Source organism: Talpa europaea, assembly GCF_964194135.1.
Source record: "Talpa europaea genome assembly, chromosome: 15".
In the NCBI taxonomy this organism is placed as follows: Eukaryota; Metazoa; Chordata; class Mammalia; order Eulipotyphla; family Talpidae; genus Talpa; species Talpa europaea.
The window spans coordinates 8,463,217-8,483,029 of NC_140083.1; the positions used below are offsets into that span (position 1 = coordinate 8,463,217).

The 19,813-nt window shown below is 45.1% G+C and overlaps 1 protein-coding gene across 3 annotated transcripts in view; it reads left to right on the forward strand.

Annotated features, from left to right (window-relative positions):
- The window catches only part of LARGE1 (LARGE xylosyl- and glucuronyltransferase 1), a gene marked incomplete at its 5' end in the record, with an annotated part of 325,411 nt that overhangs the window by 92,772 nt on the left and 212,826 nt on the right, over positions 1-19,813 (forward strand). For all 3 annotated transcript variants that reach the window (XM_084255760.1, XM_084255759.1, XM_084255758.1), the window contains 2 exons: positions 1,020-1,102; positions 8,707-8,830. In XM_084255760.1, coding sequence (XP_084111886.1) covers positions 1,020-1,102; positions 8,707-8,830 — 207 coding nt within the window. The remainder of the gene's footprint in view (positions 1-1,019; positions 1,103-8,706; positions 8,831-19,813) is intronic.

Below are 19,813 nucleotides of genomic sequence, written 5' to 3' on the forward strand. Positions count from 1 at the left end.
AGCTGTGAGTGGCCCTCAGCTGCTTTGAGAGCCTGGGTGACTCCCAGTCCGGGGGCCTTAGAGCAGCTGTCCACTCTGCATCAAGTCCTGGATCACACAGAGAACAGAAATCGGATGGCGAGAAGGCGATGGAAAAGTTGCTGTCAGCGGGCAGCCAGGCTGGTAGGAATCGGCCTTGCCTGGTGGCTTTGAGGCCCTATAGATGAGTGTCCTCATCACCTGTCACTCATTCACAGCCTGCAGGGCCCAAGTCACTCTGTTTGGGAAGCTCACCAAGCTCCAAGGCACCCAGTTTGGGAAGCAGGGCTCTCAAGGGTGCTTCTGCTGTGATGGGAGCACAAAGTGCGGAGCCCTGTATCTGCACTTGGCATCATTCCCTCTCTTGCCCTGTGACATCCTGCAGGACGTACGTGGCATCTCATGTTGTAGGGGTCACCCAGCCCCCCACTTCCCCAGGGTCTCCCTGGGTAGAAAGATGGCGCTAGCATTCGCGTGCTCTTGACCCAGACAAGGTGACCCAGAGGTGCCCTTCAATCCTGCAGATCTCCGTTCTCTGATGCCATCCCAGGGGGCCCAGAGGTGTTCATGGGCCCGTGAGGGGGACCTAACCTGAGAAACAGCGTTACGGCTGGTTCTCTTGGGGAACCCCCCCAGCTCCAAGCCATCACCTCATCTCTGCAGTGTCTCTTCCTTCTCTCTCGTGGCCAGTTGTCACCGCCTCCCAGCTTGGGGGCAGGGGACTCCATGTTTGCCTATCCGAGCTGCCGCCATTTCTCGTCCCCAAAATGTAATTGAACAGAGCCTTAATGGTCTCCAAATGATGATAGCTCCATAAACCGATTAAAAAGGCCTTAATAAAACAGGCTCGAGTTATTTTCCACAGCTGCAGACTGTGCCCTTTGTTCCCTAATGATTCCAGCAAGAAATAGGGGCGGTTTTGCCCTGTGGTGTGGTCTGAAGCCCCAGGAAGGCTGCCGTCCATCTGTCTAACTGCTCGTCCTCTTGTCTTTGCTTCTCAGACCATCCACGTGGCCATCGTGTGCGCCGGGTACAACGCCAGCCGGGATGTGGTCACTCTAGTCAAGTCCGTCCTCTTCCACAGGTAAGGGCGGCTGATGAGCTCAGCGGACACGGGCTTGAGATGCCTGCCTGGGCCTTTCCGTGGGGAAGGTTTAAATAAGAGCAGAATGTCTCATCAATCATTTAAGCTGCCATGAAAATGTAATTTTTGTCTGAAACCCCGGGGAGATTATTGTGTTAATAATATTTAGCAGCAGCCATTAGGTCCTGTCTTGCAGTATTTAGAATTGTCGCTCTCAGGCCTGAAGGGACCTTCAAGGACACCTCAGATTTGATGCTTCAATTCCTCCATCGACTTCCCTTGCTGGAATCACCGGTTGTCTTGGTTTTCACATCCTTCTTGAATAGGTTGGGTTATGGCCTGACTTGTGTCCCTCCCACTTCAGCCCCCCAATCTGTCTGTGGGAGTCTCAACACCTTGCTCCTCAAAATGTTACTCTGTGAAGATAAAGTCTGTAAAGAGGTGGTTAAGTCAACCTGAGGTCACTGGGGTGGACCCTGATCCTCATTAGAGATTAAGACAGAGACACCCCCAAGGGAAGATGATGTAAAGAGGCTGGAAGAAGATGACCATCTTCAAGCCCAGGAGAGAGGCCTCAGGAGAAACCAGCCTCTGGAACATGGAGAAATACACTCTCTGTCCAGGCCACCCAATCACTGGTATCTTGTACCAGCTTGTGGTATTTGTTATGGTAGCACCAGGCACCTGGCACTGATTGCTACCCTACTCCAACAGAGCGTGCCCCGCCTCTGGGCATTCCTGACCATTGAAAGTCCTGCCTTATGTTAAATTGAACTTTTCCAACCTGTAGCTGGTATCTCTCAACCTGCGTGGATGCCCACAGATCCAGTCTCACGAGCCACAGATTCCTGTCCTCCTGGCCCCCCAAGTCAGCTCTGCTCCAGGCTCAGCTCCTGCCAGCTGCTTTTTCACAGAACTGCACTTCTCTCTCCTCACTATTTTGATTGATATCTGGGCATCCTCAGGGCATATCGGATGAGAATGCCAGATGAAGGGTGGCTGGGTAGGGCTCCACCTTGTGCTGTGACTTGACGCCAGAGGCCCTCTCCACACAGCCACTCAGCCCCCCGTGCATTTTTCAAATCTTTTTGGAGTCCTGTGACCTTCATGTGCCACTGGATATCAGGATAAGCCTTGAATTAAAAGAGGGGTCTCAGCCTTCTGTGTATTTATTCCTTGTCTCCACTGAAGAGCTGGGGTCCCTCCCTGTTTGACAAAAACAGAAGCCCAGTTTTTAGAGAATGGCATTTGCTTAGTTACAGATAGTCAGTTAATGCTGTTTCTCAATCATGGCAAATTTTAAAGTCATAAGAATTTCTGGTGTTATCATTGGGTGTAAATATTATTGCCACTGCAGTGCTATTTAAATCCAGATGCAATAAATCCAATAGTTGTTGAAATTGTAAGAATCCTATTGAGTATAAACTTTTGCTCTTGCAGTAACTGTGGGGAACAAAGATGTTACATTTAAAAATAGCAGTGGTTTTTTATCAGCTGCTGATTTTCACGGAGGCATGGGGGTTTGAGAAGAAAGCAAATTTCTTAGTGTGCCTTATAAAAAGCCTGCATTTCACATCCTTGACTACTTGATCTTCTTGGACCAAATAACCACTGGCGTCCGTCCCATCCCTGAAATTCTACAAATGAGAATGATTCTTCGCATTGATATGCTGGTGATAAAGAATTGTGATAGCAAGACAAAAGGACTTTTGAAAGACTCTCAGCTCAGAAAGTCTGGCTATAAATAGCTTCATTGCTTCCACAGCACGTTATGGGGATTAACTAATACATGATTATAAAATACTTTGACAAATGAAGCACCTTCCTAATGTTAATAATAATATAATAATAGTGGTGCAGGATGCTTCTTTTGGCTTTCACTGTTAATTACAGTAATTAGATTTATTTTCCAGACAAGATTTTCAGGAAATTTCATTTAAGGCTTGCTTTGTTACATCAAATCAATTTTACTTCTGCAGTGTGCTCGGGGATAGTGGGCACACAGGATTTTAAAAGATAGTAAAAGAGTGAGCGATGGGTATTCTCACATACTGATGCCAGAACCGACATTGCCATAACCTTTTGAAATGAAAGTTCACGGTAATTATGCCCAAGACTTTGATCCTGTGTAACTACTTTAGCTCCTCAGTCTTAAAAGAATAATATTAACTACAAAAAAAAGCTTTTTCTGAAATAATGCTTCTAGTTAAGATTTCAATAATACATAAAAACAATAGGATTCAACTGTGCAACTCCTTAACAGTAAACCATGTGCAGCTGGTTTTGAAAAGTCTATCATGGCTTGGGCAAATGATGTAATAATTTATACAAATGATATAAAAGTGTGTAGCAACACCATTCAAAAACATCTGCGTAGTGCATTCAACTACACAAACACACACACACAGCAGGGCAAAAAGAGGTGCAGAAAACAGGCATAAGATGGATTTTTGCATACTCTGTTTGGAGAGTCCTCTTGCTTTTGTTATTCCTTTTTATATATTTGTAGCCACCCCATCAGGCAACCTTTGTGGAGAAAAAAAGGGGCATGAAAAAATCAGTACAAGTTCTTCAGGAGTGAAGTTTCACCTAGTAGCAAATAGCACATTAGGTGTCTGGGTCACATCCATGGCAGGCTGTTTCCAGAAAAATTGGGAAATGCCTGTAACTCCAACCCCACTGCAGATAAACCAGCAGACTGAGTGTTAGTGCAGTGAATAGATGAAAAGATTATCTAGTAGCTGAGTGTTTACCTCCTGGGTAGGAAGGTGGACCAGCTTGTAAAAATTTAATATTTGTTTGTGAGATGATCTACTTACTCTCACACTCTCCAGCCCTGTTGCAGCAAGGAAGAAGCTGGGTTATTTCCCTTTCTTTGCATATCAAGCTGCTGGATTTTTTTCTATTTTATTTCTCTTGTGCCCCTAAAGAACTGGGAGAATAATACAGAATATTTGTGGCCAGTATCTGTCTCTAGTTGTCTTGTTGCTTATTCAGACTTAAACTTATTCTAGAAGGAGTTTTTTGATTGTGAAGGGAGGAACCTACAATTTGAATAGAACAAAGGAACAGAGTAAGTTCTTTTTTTGTTTTTACTTGCTGCATTGATTTTATTTTTTTTATTTTATGTATTTTTTACATCATTTTTCATTTTTGCCCAATGTATGCATTTTCATCTTGGTGATAGTCCCCGTACAATTCCCACCTCCCCCCCTTGTTTTGATCAGGTAATACTTTTAAACAGGTAAGAGATTTGTATTATTTGATAATGCATATGTATATAGAGAACAGTCATATAGTTCAGGAGCTAAGAATCTCATGGCCCATTGCATTTGAAACTCACCCTTTCCCAGTACGGTAGATGCCATTATCCCCATGAATGGATGAGGACACTGAGGCTCACAGAGGTGAAATAGCTTGTTCAAGGTCACAAGAGTATAGGTGATGCTCCTGGGATTCCAGCCTTGGTTCTGCCAGACCCAGACATCCATGCTGCTTTTACTACAACCCGGAGCCTTTTGATTTTTCTGGAAAGTTGCTCTGTTCGCCCAATGGCAGGCTTTTCTGACATGATACTAACTTGTCCTGGAATTTTTCCATATTATCAAGGCCACAAACCAAGAGCTCACACTGAACAGCCCTCACTCTGGTTGCTGTGTTTTTCTGCAATGAGTTCTATTAAATCTCTAAGTGTAACAGTCACTGAGCATTCAAGTTGCTGTCACGGGCGCGTTCTTTTTCTGAAATTGCAATTCCATTGTAAACTTAATAATTAAGGATTATTTCAGCTCAAATGTCCCTGTATATTTTAATAAAAACAGACCCTGGATTGCCTTATAAGGGCTGTGGCACATTCCTGACAAAATAAGAAAGGAAAGGCAGGAAGAAAGCTGGGGTTTAATCATCTTTGCCTCTTTGTATTACCATATTTATTGCCTCCCAACCTGGAACAGGGGAGCAGTTAAGGAAACCAGAGGCAGCAGGAGCTTTGCTCATTAAGAGCAAAGTCTGCAGGCGCTGCTGAAGATGAGGCATGTGCTTGCTTCCTTCTTTGTTAAAAAAGTGTGATCTGGTCTGTCTGGAATAGTCCTGATGTCTGCAGCAATGGCTGTGTTCTTCTAACCCAGGCAAGCTATGAGGCAACCATTCTCTATTAAGATGCGGACCCAATCTGACCTGTCCAGGCAGAAATCTTTCCCGTGGACTTAAATTAGTGCTCCAGAATGCAGACATAATGGTGACTGGTATAATAGGCTATTTTTGATGTGGGTACAGATAAAAAATTAGGTAACATTGAGTCATAGATTGAGAAAAGTTTTCCTTTTGTGATTCTTATGAATGGTTCTTATTATCTTGAGTTGGTGGAACTCACTTTGGGATAAATATGTCCTTGACATCTGTCTAATTCTTGCTAATTTCCCACTCTGAACAAAAGAGAATAGATGGAGGCTCATAGCCTTTGGCTGATTTTGGAATTTGCAGGACCGCTCATTTAAACTTTTTCTTACCTTCCCGAGTTAGAAACCAATTGCAAGGTAAGGCTCTGAAATCACACAGGGAGAATGGAATACTTTTATTGCTGCTAGTCCTGAACTGTAGAATGTTCTTTCAAAGGTGGCCACAATCTCTCTTTTTTGTTCCCATGAATCAGGTTTACCTTGCAGTCAAAAGCAGACTAGACAATTGAGGACTTTCCCACATGAGCAAACCATTTTCTGACAACAAAACCCACTCAAAAGGAAACCCAGGAACATCTGAGCAGACCTGGCCTCTTCTCTCGACCGAATTCTTCAATTGGACCATCTGTGCCCATCCCAGGGCTACTTTTTTGTTTCTATGATTTGTTTATTCCAGACACTCATTTAGTTGAAGTCATGTACTATGTAGTGTTCTGTGATTGGTTTCTGCAATTTAGCATAATGTTTTCAGGGGTAATCCATGTTGTCACATGTATCAAAAATACAATTCTTTTTCATTGCCCAGTGATATTCCTTTATATGGGCATACCGCAGTTTGCTTATCGATTCATCATTTGGAGGCCATTGGCTAGTCTCTTCTTGGTGATTATAACTAGAGCGACAATGAAGATTCGTGTATAAGCTTTTGTCTGGAGGCATATGTTTTCCTATATCCTTTGTACATGAGGAGGAATGGACTTGTTGAGTAACTCAGCAATGGTAATGTTACACTAAATTTTTTGAGGCACACTGACCCCTTTGATAATAAAAATACCCAGTATTGCCTGTGTCTTTCTGGATTCACTCTTCCTTCAGAAGAGATAGGCTAAATCAGAGGAACAAAGCTCGGAGGAATTATTGCAGTTCCCATCTCTAGGGGCCCGTTCCTCTTACCCCAGCTGCGCATCTTCTGCTCTATAACCAGATGAACCTCCCGACATTACAACTTTGATCTGCTGCTGCTGAGCCCTCAAACCTACGCCACCAAACCTGCCTGACTCTTTTGCTTGGAGAATGATATTCATAGTTCTTAGGAATTCACACACTCTGGCCACGCCTGTTATTAAGTCTTTCTCTGTTTTTCTTCTTACCCTCCCAATTCTCAACATAGAGTAGGTGCCCACTGAATGTTGTCCTAAGGTCTACCCTCGTATGACTGTTATCATTTCATGTACATGCTGTGTACATGTCCATTTTGTCCCTTTCTTCATTCTGTTACATCCTGCTGATGCCTTTCTCCACCCACCATCTTTTCCTATCCAAAGGTCTAGGTTCATTGCACGTAATCCATGGAAACTTGCTAGATTCTCCACCAGCAAGAAGTGGGCTCTTCCAGCCTCATTCCTGTAGCTTCTGCACCCATCTTGCAGAGGCGTCCTGTATAGTTGTGTAGGCTGGACACCATACAACTGAACCACTGTCAGTTGATTCAAATGTCTCCTGGGGAGGTGTGCCACTCCCAAACTCTGCTGTTGAGTGTGACATCCCGGTGTTACAGGACACCCATATTCTAATGTTTATGTAGTTACTTGTATTCCCTCTTTCTCTACTTCTGCCAGTGGATTCTGAGTTCACTCAAATCCTCCATCCCTGTTACGTCTTACATGTCTGTAATGCTTGATAGATCTTTTTGTGGATCTTTTATTCATTCAGCTCATTTTTTGTGTATGGATGGAGGAACTAATTGGAAATACTTTATTTGAAAAGTGATACAAAAGCAGTAGAGAGAGTAACAATTTCCTAAGTTAATATTAATCACAGTGGCCATACAATCTATAAACTGGGTGGCGCATAAACCTTGGACATTTATTTCTCATGGTTCTGGCGGCTGGGAAGTCCAAGGTCATAGTGCCAATATAGCTTGGTTCTGGTGATTTTAGTTTTGGTTCTGGTCCTGATTCCTACCTGCAGACGGACAACTTCTCATATGTCCTTGCTTGGTGGAAGGCATGAGGAATTTCCCAGAACCCTCTTCTCTAAGGGCACCCAACCCATTCCAGAAGATTATCTTCTCACTGCCTAAGCACCTCCCAAAGACCCCACCTCTTAATGCTATCTCCTTAGGGGTTAGGAGTCAACATACAAATGTGGGGAGGGGGCAAAATGACTCCTATCATCACCCAGCAGGAGTGTAATGCAAGTGTCCTGAGCACATTTAAGGTGGTGAGGCTAAGCTATGATGATCAATGCATTTCATACCGTTTCCATTTGACTCCAGAAGCTTTGCCCTTGTGCAACGTTGTTCTCTGTGTTGGGCGCTGCCTCGGTGACAGCTGGCAGGATGAAGTGGATTGAATCAAAGCTGCACAAATAGTAAAAATGAGGGCAAGCTGACATTCAATGGTCGGAGTCCCAGCTGAAGCTGTCTTGGATGCTGGGTTTCATTTTGGGGAGCAGCGTGCAGAAAATGACCCAGTGTGGTGCTGTGGAGCAGCACCTGCCTGCTGTGCCAGCTCCTCCAGCCAGCCTGAGGCTTTATCCTCCGTCATGTGCTGCCCGAGGATGGCCAAGCTGTCACATGTGCTTGACCTCAGATTTTTAGAAACAATAAATACCTCTAAGCCAGTGTGGTGGTTGGCTTCCCTGTATGGACCGTGGTCATCGCCTCCAAGAAACACTGAATTTGGGTGGGACAGCTTAGCCCTGATACCCTTGCTTGTCCTCCCTGGCTTAGTAGCTAGACTGATTCATGCTCACAGTTGCTGATGAACCTGCCCACACATTAAAAATTGCTCCTCATTGGGCCTCCCCGGTGGCGCAGCGGTTGAGCGCTGGGTTGCGAAGCTGCCCGCAGCCTCTGCGACGCCGGTTCGATCCCCGGCTGCTCCCCGGCCACCGGAGGAGGGTCCCACATGGCGCGCAGACCTCTCCTGCCGCCCGCTGCTCCCCTCAGCAGTGTGCTTCGGTCCTTCTGCCTGCTCTGCTCCCCGCTCTGGCTCTGGTGAATTCTCTCACCCTCCCGCGCTTCTGACTGTACCCAGTGCTTGCATAAACAAAAATAAATAAATAAATAAATAAATAAATAAATAAATAAATAAAGCATGCCTCTATAAAAAAAAAAAAAGAATTGCTCCTCATGCGTTTCTGTAGCTGGAATGCCAAAGCCTCAGTTTCCCCCCTGATTCCCCTACCTCTCCCTTCTCGCAGGCGGAACCCTTTGCACTTCCACCTCATCGCCGACTCCATTGCTGAGCAGATCCTGGCGACGCTCTTCCAGACCTGGATGGTGCCCGCCGTGCGTGTGGACTTCTACAACGCTGATGAACTGAAGGTAGGGCCGGGGCGCGGGGCCTCCTTGGTTGCACATGGCTGGGGATTTTCTTATGTTTGACTTAGACCTCAGGAATGGCACAAATCTCAGCAACCTGCCGGAAATCTCCTTTTATTTTTAAAAGCACTAAGGACCTCCCTGGTGGCCTTGGGGTTAAGTCTCAGTGCTGTCACTGCTATGGCCTGAGTTCGATCCCCAGCCAGGGAGCTGTCCCACATGGCACAGCAGACCTCTCCTGTCACGCCTGCTGCTCCCCTCAGCAGTGTTTTTCAGTCAGTCTGCCTGTTCTGCTCCCCACTCTGTCTCTGGTGAACCCTGTCACCCCCCGCATCTCTGGCCTACACTACATTTAAAAAAAAAATTAAGATTTATTTATTTATGCATACAAGAGCTGGGGTACAGGCCAGAGGTGTGGGGGTGAGAGGATTCATCAGAGACAGAGCAGGGAGCAGAACAGGCAGATTGACTGAAATGTACTGCTGAGGGGAGTAGCAGGCGAGGCAGGAGAGCTCTGCTGTGCCATGTGGGTCAGTTCCCTGGCCAGGGATCAAACTCATGCTGCAGTGTTTGTGAATAGCTTCATAGGTTGTTACTTAACCCCTTGTGCCACTAGGGAGCCCCCCTACACTCCATTTTTCTATGCAAAAATAAAAAAAAAGTACTAACATAATCCCTTGTTTTGGTTTGTGCATTTCTGGCCACAAGGCCTGTCGATTCTGGAGGCCATAAGCCTGGTGTCTAGGAGAGAGTTACGATCCTTTTACTTAGAGTAGCCGGTTACTCTGCGATATAAATGCTGGACTCAGCTTTCAGGGCACCTGAGTTTGAATTTATGTATTGTCATTTATTTATCATCAGGCACAACGTAAATAACCTTTACTTCCGTTAGATAGAAAGGTGATTATAATACCAACTTCATGGGATATTTAAGCAGCTCAAATGAAAAAATAGCTGTGGGTGTGTTTTAAGAGACTGTTGAATAAATATAAGAATTATGTTGGGCCAGAGGATTTCAATCAACTGAGACCCACTTGGTCATGTCACTCCCTTGCTTAAGCCATTCTGTAGTGCCACTTTGCTTACATCAAGATTGAAATTCACAGTCTGATTAAGAAGGCCTGCGTATTCTGCCTGTTCACTCTTCTTGCAGTCTCGTGTCTTGTCATTCCTGCAGATTCACCCGATTACTTAGCTCTAAAAAACTGCCTCTGGCTTTCTGTGTCCTCTCTTCTATGTTTGAGTGTTTGCTTATGCTGTTGCTTTTAGCTGACATTCCCTTCCACCTACTTTGTCACCATTTCTACTCATCATTCATAACTCAGCTGCATTTTCCCCTCTCTAGGAAAGAGGACGGTATTTTCTCTTAACTTGCCTATCTCCTGCTTTAGTGTAGAATCGTCTTAAGGGGGTGGGGAGGGTGAGAGTATTTCTGTATTCTGAATTTCTGGTGCATAGTTGGTATGCTGTAATGCCTGTGGATAGAGCAAATTGCTATATTATTAGAGGAACATGTAACTTTGCAGATCTCTGTTGATGTTCTATTGCCCATCACCTCAGGAAGGACTAAAGCCCTGAGCATGAGGCTGATTTGAGCAAACGGCTTGTTCCAAACCCCATAAAGCCATTATCTTTCATTTCACAGCCGTAACATTTTAAACAGATCAGAAAGATGCCAGCTAGAGTTTCTGATTTCCTATATTTCAGACTCTGAGGTTGATCGAGATCTTTAGAATTTAGCATTTGGGGATTGTCGTGGTAATTTGTGTGCCATTCCAATCTATTCTGAGCTAAAATTGATTAACACTCTTAAAAAGGGAAAAACAAAATTTAGCAAATTGCTGCACTAATTAAGGTGAAAGCAAGCCACTCTATCTCCCAGGGTCTCAGCGCCAACACCATGGGGAAAAAGCAAGGGGAGGGGAGGAGCTGCATCTGGCAAGGGGGAGGCCTCTGCCTCCCGGATCCTGCTTCTCCTTTCCCTTGCAGCTCTCTGCTGTGTCCCTGGCAAGTCTGTGCCCTCTACTTTGTAGGAAAACTCACTGGGCCATCAAAAGGGGGGGTGGGGTGGGGCAGGAGCAGGGATTCAATAAGTTGACTCAGGAGAAGGCCCAGCAGTGCCTGAAGTTCAGCAGGGTCTTGAAAATGTCCTACAACTCTTTGCAGCCAAGGCAACATAGGAACACAATGTTCCCGATTGTAATGTTATGAAATCCATGGAGATTGAAGGAAAAGGCACCAAGGATTGTCATCTGTTACTAGGACCCCGTGGGCTTCCATGAGGCCCTGATATATGGGGACAGGGAAAGTCTCCCTGGTGGCACAAGGGGTTAAGTCTCAGCATAATGAAGTTATTGGCAGCCATGGCAACACGAGTTTGATCCCTGGCCAGGGAGCTACCCACCCGGAGCGGCAGACCTCTCCTATCTTGCCCGCTGCTCCCCTCCGCAGTGTATTTCAGCAGATCTGCCTGTTCTGCTCCCCACTCTGTCTCTGGTGAATCCTCTCACCCACCCCCGCATCTCTGGCCTGCACCCCCGCTCTTTCATGCATAAATAAATAAAAATAAATCTTTAAAAAAAAGAGAAAGGGGCGAGGGAGCGGGCCTGACTTAAGTCCATCCTCTTGCTCACTTTATTCTAGGCTGTTCATTCATTTACATGTCAGATTTATATCTATTTGAATTGAAGACTCCATGGCTTAAAGCAGGAGAAAAATTAAAAATAATACAACGTGATGTGTTCCAAAGGATATCGACTCCAGAGTCCTGTCCTGTAGGACAACAGCTCCTGGCTGCCCCGAGTAGGGTCCCCAACACCCCCATTTAATTTCTCAACCAATTAAACCCCTACCGCCCACAATCCTGTATCCCCGGAGACACTTAGGATTCAGTAAAGACAATAAGTACAAAAGCATTTTGTAAAACATGCATTTGTTTGTTATCAATGATAATGGTAACAATAATAAGAATTTTATACATAATCCAGCTCAACCAATCCCAAACCAAGCTCTTCCTACTTCCCCCACCGACTTCTCCTGACTTAGAGCACCACCATCTATTTAGCTGTTCCTCTGGAACCAAGAGTTGTCTTTGTATGGCCCTTCTCTCACCCATCACTAACTACTCCACAGTCTAGGTGACGTCCCCCTGCCCTGCTCTAGGGTGGTGTCCCCACCCTCGTCTGAGCTCTGTGAGCTTTCCCAGGCTTGTCTCTTCCCTTCTGCTCCGCTCACTTGGGCCCCAAATCTATCCTGTCAGTCAGTAGCATGTGTCAACTTTCCCGAAAGCAAGCCCAGCCCCTCCCACCCCTCTCCTCAGATGATTTCCCGAGCTCCTGAGGTGGAGACCACGCTCCTTAGCTGCGTTGGTTTTCCCTGCAACCTGACAGCTTCACCTGTCCGGAGGTGCATCATGGCCCACTCACCAGATTGTCAGACTGACCTGCTCCTCCCCTCCTGCAGGGGCTGGGTACAGGTAATTTCTTTCTTTCTTTCTTTTTTTTTTAAAGATTTATTTGTTTATTTATACAAGCACTGGGTACAGTCAGAAGCACAGGAGGGTGAGAGAATTCACCAGAGCGGGGAACAAAACAGGCAGAAAGACCGAAGTACACCGCTGAGGGGAGCAGCGGGCGGCAGGAGAGGTCTGCGTGCCATGTGGGACCCTCGCTGGTGGCCGGGGATTGAACCGGCGCTGCAGAGGCTGCGGGCAGCTTCACAGCCCAGCGCTCAAACGCTGCGCCACCGGGGAGGCCCCTGGGTACAGGTAATTTCTTCCTCTCTCTGTTATGCTGCACACCCAGCCTGCCTTCCCTGCCCCCTTGCTAATCATTCCCAGTTCTTTAACTGAAGTGATGTTTGCTCAGGGAAACCCTCAGCCTTCATAGGGTGCGGGCGCGCCTAGGCCAGTGGTCAGTGCGTTCATCACAGGGCGGGAAGTCCGCTGTGCTTCCCCCGCTGGCTAAGGTCTGTCTCCTTCCCAGACAGCCGGCTCCAAGAATGCTGGCTGGTGTCTGGCTCTCATCACTCCCGTATCCCTAACACCCGGCGTGATGTCCAGCTGTGAAAATTTTTGTATAACGAATGCTACACAATCAACTCAGACCCAGAAGCCTAGTAGTTATAAAGCCGCTGGGAAGGCGTTTCTTAGTTACTGTCAGGACCGTCCACATTGCTGGGGACTATGGTGGCTCAGGGCAGGGACAGACAGCCAGGATCTGCCTACCAGTGGCCCAGCGGTGGCATAAATAAGGCAGCTCCCTCCATACCACCCGTGTAAAGGCCCAAGATCGGCTCTGGGACTCCTGCGCGTGTTGCCATGAACCCACTCACACGCCCCCCCTGAGATGATAGCCGTGGAGGGGAGCCCTCAAGAAGTGTGTGGGGCAGGATCCCGCAGACGCGTGACAGCCTCCCCTGTCCATCTCGGGGAAATACTTCCTGCAGCTGTTGGAGATGGCACTGCCTAGGAATGCCCCCGCCGGCCCCTTAGGGTCCCTGTTAGTGCCAAAGGAGGGAGTCACAGGGAACAGGAAAATTACTTGCAGCCAGTGCATGATTGAAAATGAGCTACTGGAAATCTGCGGTGGACGGGCCGGGTTCTCTCCATAATGACCAATTAGTGAGGATTTGAGTAATGACTGTTCAGCCTGCTTGTCTCTGTTGTCCGTGAACCGCTCCTTGATCTTCCTGATTTTTCCACGGCCCATTCAGTTCTGGCCTCCATCTCCCCTATTAGCAAATTACAGGGCCCAGGACGTCTTGGCTGCCCGACTCCAGTCCAAGGGGAGCAGCAGTAGATGGGGGGCTTCATCCGTGTGGTGGCACGCCGTCACTCCTGCCTCCCGGCGACAGGGCTGTGGGACCGAGGGAAGTTTTATTACCTCCATTGCACAGCTAATTTATAAATGGAAGCACAGAGTTGAGGAGTATTTGTCTAATATCAGGCAGCTAATAAATGCCGAGGCTGATATTTGACTTCCTCTATCTAAATGAAATGACAGGAGAGACAGGTGTGTAATTCAGTAGATGTGGAAGTGGAACAGATCTGAGGGAAAGGAGGGGACATGGACTGTGGCCCCTGTTCCGTAGCCCTGAGCTCAGAACCCCGGGGTCAGTGATCTCGGGCCCCAGGGTCTGCAGAGCACCCCCCTGCCGTTGGCACCACACACCTTTGTTTCTGGAGTTCTGTGTGATACTGTCACACTCACAGCCACTCAATTCTGTTATTATTCCCTTTGTACAGCTAAGGAGTCCAGGCTTAGGGAGGTTCAAGGCCTCACCTCAAATCAGGTCCACAGCCAGTACCTGGCAGAACTTTGTTATTGTTCCTTCTCTCTGGCCCGGGTTTAAGTGGAGACACTGCCCTTGAGTCCAGACAAGGGTTCTCTAAGCTAAGTGACGTTCCCCTTCTCATGGCTCCTGAGGATCGAATGTGTTAAGCATGACCTCTTCATTGGAAGGACTTCAGGGAATGGAGCTTCCAGGATGCAAATACACAGCACTGGGCCTCCCCGGTGGCGCAGCGGTTGAGCGCTGGGTTGCGAAGCTGCCCGCGGCCTCTGCGTTGCCAGTTCGATCCCCGGCTGCTCCCCAGCCACCAGAGGAGGGTCCCACATGGCGCGCAGACCTCTCCTGCCGCCCGCTGCTCCCCTCAGCAGTGTACTTCGGTCCTTCTGCCTGCTCTGCTCCCCACTCTGGCTCTGGTGAATTCTCTCACCCTCCCGCGCTTCTGACTGTACCCAGTGCATGTATAAACAAAAAAACAAACAAACAAACAAATAAATAAATAAAACATGCCTCTATTAAAAAAAAATAATAAAATAAAAAAAAAAAAAACAAATACACAGCACTGAGGATGCTGCTGAGCGTTGGGATGGCCCCGTCTTCCATCCAAGGACCATTTTTCAATGCTGAACCATCACCCTCTGGCTACTTTGCCTTAAATCAGCAAAGCCCTCTGGCCAATGGTCAGATGAGGCCAGCCTTTGATCTCGCCCTTTTGACCCAGAGAGCCAGCCCCCTCCACTGCTGGGGTGAGAATGGTCCCCGGCTCACAGAGGGAAGCCACTGGGGCAGGGGCTGGTTCATGAATCACCTGTCTATCCAGGAGCTCTTATTTATCTCCTCTCTTAGACCTGATGCCTGTGCATTCCCAGCATCAGAAGGATGATGAAGTGAGATTCGGTACTGCAGTTCCAAAAAGTGTTAATGGTTGACGCTAAAAATTGACTTTCTGCTCATACTCCATTGCCTTTGTCCTGGACTCTGGAGTATTGCAGAGGCTCTCCTTAGATAGCTGCTATCTTTAAGCACCCTGCTGTCCATTGGGAGAAAAACATATATTGTTCCTCTCACTTGGGAGTAGATAAACTGCTGCCTACCCTATCTGTTTCCTAAGATGGTGTGTTTCAGAAAGGAAGGGTCTGATAACATGAACTCACAAGGAAGGAAGTCTAATACTCATGGCCTATTTTGTACCAATGAGTTCTAAGAATCACATATGATTCTTTCTAACATAATCCTCTTCCCAAAATTGAGTCTGGGTTTTGTGATGGGCAGGCCTGGGATATCATTCAGCGGCACCATATTTGGCAGTGGTTGGACTTGAAGTATTGTGATCAAATACCCATGGGGCTGGAGCAGCTCTGGGGGGTGGGGAGGCCTTGGTCTGCAGAGGAGGAACAGAAGGTTGGGGACATGTCTTATGGGGCATGGTCTGCTAAGAGGCCCTTATATCGTAATCATCACATGCCATTATATCATAATCATTCTATCATAATCCAGGAGTGATACAGAGCTTGTCTTTCAAAACTGGGGACCCTATCTGCCATTTGTTGATGAAGATTAAAAGCAGTGAAATGAGGTCTTGTAATGGAAATCACGGTGTTTTGCACACAATAGACACCCAACCACATTTCTTCCCTCCCTCTGTAGCATATTTGAAGATGGTTGTGATTAGCCTCTTAATTCTTCTCTTTTCCAAACCTACATGTCAACATACCTTCTCAACAAAGAAACAGGTACTGCTGGTTTGTCCTCAGGGGGCACACATTTGGGTTGTTTTTCTCGAATAGCTTATTCTTGAATAGCACGCTCTTGTTCTTTCTCTCCTTTAGGGTGTCATGTTATGCAGCGGGGCTGGCTGAGATTAAATATTATGTCCAGGGCTGGAAAAGTTACGATTCTCCCACTTCATTGATTGCTTTGCTGGTTTCTGGGTCACCTGTGGAGTTTGTGAAGATGATGGCTGGTGTGAGAAGACCAGCCGTGTGCCTCTGGCCTCTGTGATGGGTTTGTCTCTCTTGATAGGATAAGATTGTGGGGTACACAGGGATTGGTGAAATGCATTTGAAAATGCACCTTTCTGTGTTCAGAAGACTGGCCTTATCTTTTAGATAATAGACTTGGAGATTTGTAGACAACCAACAGGAACTGTAATCTGCATCAGAAAAGACATCTCTGGATGAGTTGAATTCTCTGCATTCACTTTATACACAGGCAAGTTGTTTTTTTTTTTTTTAATATATATAACAGTATCCTAATTAATGGGCCTTCTCCCCTTTTGAGAATCTTAATTAGGAAGGAACTTGGCATTCATCTGGCATAACCTTCCACTTTTTCTGTAATACTCTATATAAACGGTCATTAATCTTCCGCTTTTGAACACTTCCAGAGATAAGAGATCATTACCTCCCAAAGGACCTTGTTCCGTATTTAGCAACTCTATTAGAAATATTCGCCTTGTGCTGAAATCTTCATCTTTTTGATTCCTTCTGTTGGTCCTGAGCATTAATAAGAAGAAACCCCAGTACATATGTCATTGTCTGTTACGCGTATGACTTCCCCACTAGACTTTGAGATCCACGAAGACAAGGCTTACAACTTTTATCTCTATGTCCAGCTCCAAGGGGAATGGCTGGGCAGTTAGTGATGCCCAGAAATGAACGGGTTCTGTGCACTGGCTGAGGGAGTTAGCTCGATGGTGAAGACCTAGCTTCTCTACTGAGTTCTGTGCTCTTCCTCATCCTTCCACCATATTTCAAATGAGGCTCAGAGCTTCCCTGATATTTCCATATTTCTTCTGACCTATTTGTGGAGTCTATGGTTTCCAAGTTGTCACCTTCCTGGAAGATGCTCATTTTTGTCCTTATTCTATATGCTGGCATCCTCTCTGATCCTGCAGGATGCAGCTATTATTCCAGACTCATATACATGACCTGCCCCACTATTATGGGTCAGAATTCAGAGACTTAACCTCATCAAAATCAATTAAGTGCCTGATCCACCTTTTCTACATCTCTAGCGAGCACTGCTTCCTTCCCGTTTTCATTGCTGTGGTTGTCTCGTCCATAATTCATTCACCTTGATAAAGAAGGACATGTTTTCATGAATCTTATTGTGTGCCCACAAGAGCTCTATGCTGTAGAAACAGAACATATTTTCTTTTGGTAATAAGGAATTTACCAAAGGAATTAGCAAAAATGCTGCTAGTCAGAGGTAGAATGGAAGTAGACATCTAGTTCTTGTGGTTTTCAATGCTGGGTGTCTCTATTGTACCACAAATCTTACCTGTCTTGAACTTGAGCTAAAAAACCACTCCATTGATCCAAGAGTGGGGTTATAATGATGGCTTTGGGAATTTAAGTTGGGCCAAAATCAAACAAAAAGGAAAGAAAGACCAAAGTTGACTGATGGATAGTTACAAAGTTATGAGCAGTATGAACTGGAAATTATCATGAGCTTAGACAGTTTTTACAGGGAGAACAGGAATCTTTACCCAGATGTTTTGAAAGAATAAAAGGCTGGATTTGTGTAGTGAAGTGTTAGCCTTTTGTGTTTTAGATAAGATACACTTTCAGCATGTTACCCTGGATGGAGTGGGTGATGCAGTATAGTACAAAGTTAATGAAACCTAGGGGTTCCATGTACCTCCAGGTCAGAGTGTCTGATGGTCCAGCCATAGGGTGATGAAATCCAAGAAAAACTGGCAAGGCCTGAAAAGTATTCTTTGCATACAGACCCAACAAGACTCCTCCACCCAGATAAAATCTTTAGTAAGTTGCCCAAATCAGGATATACCCTAGTAAAAATATTTGAATTACAATGATTTAATTTTTTTCCCTTTAAGAATAATAATAACTCCCATTAATAAGAATTGATTATGTGCCAACATAATAGCTGTACATGCATAATCTTATTTTATCCACCACAACAAGCCTTGAGGTGACAATTATTTTTACCCTTTTCCAGGTGAGGGAATTGATGTTTATACCAGCGACTTGTTGGTATTATTCAACATTGTGGAACCAAAATTGGAACTACCACAGTAGCATTCTCCAATAGAAATAGAATGACAGATCTTATGTACAATTTAAATTTTCTGGTAAACACTTTTCCAAATGCAAAATGAAAGCGGTGCAATGCCTTTTAAGAATACATTTTACTGTAATGCTGTCTCCTCATAATGTTATTTCAACATGTGATAAGTATTTTAAAATTTAATAATGAATTGTTTTACATGTTTTTTTGAAACAGCCTTGTTGCATTTACAGAACTCAGTAGCCACATATGGTTAGAGGCTGTAGTCAGAGAGCAGAGCTTGACTTTGCAACTCTGCACTGCTCTGCAAGGGCGATGGGATGGGGAGAAACATACTATCTTTGGAGAATTAAAATTCTACCTGTTTTTTCACTATAGTAATACATTTTCTAATAAAACATCTATAGAGTTTTGAGCAAAAGAACAAAAAAAGGACAGACACCCAAGAATATCAGTTGTCTTCTGTCTAAAGGCAACAACAAAAAATGATCTGCTCTGTGAGACATGCAAAATACACACCCATGTATACTTCTGCACAGGCTCAAAGTCATCTGCCAACCAACCAAAAAAGTCATTAAAATGAATATTCAGGAATGAGAAGGTCTTGTTCTAGAGAGACAAGCAGTATGTACTAAAAGAAGTTACACATGGAATGATCTGTAAATAGTTGTTTTAAATCAGTTGCAGAGCTTGCATGCCAATGTCAAAAGTTGCACTTGAAAACATATGCAAATAACCAGTGGATCACAGTGATTTTAAAACAACCTGTGAAATTTGAACTGCTGGACCGCAAGGTATTTTTGTGGTTTTGGGAGGTGTCAGGTGATGCTTTTTAACCTTTCATTTGATCATCAGTGAAAAGGTAAGATGTTTCTACAGAGCTCAAAGGTGACCACTGACCCAGATATCGGTAGAATTAAAAGGAAATTGCTGGAGGAGGTTATTGCATATGGAACAAAGTCTATATAAAATAGGTAGGAAGCAAAGAAAACAAGAAAGAAAAAAATGATGCTGAAACATTAGATATCTCTGTGGGAGAAAAATGAGACTTAACCCTCACTCTATATACCATGTACTATCTAATAAAATTAACTTTAAATGAATCTCCTTCTAAATGTAAGAGCTAAAGCTATAGATCTGATAGAAGAAAGCAGGTGAGGAAATCACAGTGACTTTAGGTTATGCAAAGATTTCTTAAATATAATTCAAAAATCCCAAACTAAGATATCGATAACATTCTTTGAAATTGAAAATGTTTTTTTTTCCCAAAGACATTAGCAAGAAAATAAAATGACAAGACACAGAGTGGGTGAAATGTTGGCAAAACAGATGTCTAATAAATGATCTGTTTTTGGAATATATAGAGAACTCTTACAGCAACAACAAGAAGATAGACAACCCAATTTAAAAATGGGCAATATAGTCTAAGAGTCATATCACCGAAGAGGACATAGGGATAGCCAAGAAATCCCTCAAAATGCTTAAAGTCACTATTCATCGGGGGAAGTGTAAATTAAGATTATCGTGAGATACCACTTCACACCTGCCCAATGGCTAAGACTAATAGACTGGCAATATAGAGTGTCAGTGGAAATAGAACAGCCTGGACTCTCATCCATTGCTGGTGGAAGCGTAGGATGGTACACAGTCTTTGGAAAACAGTGT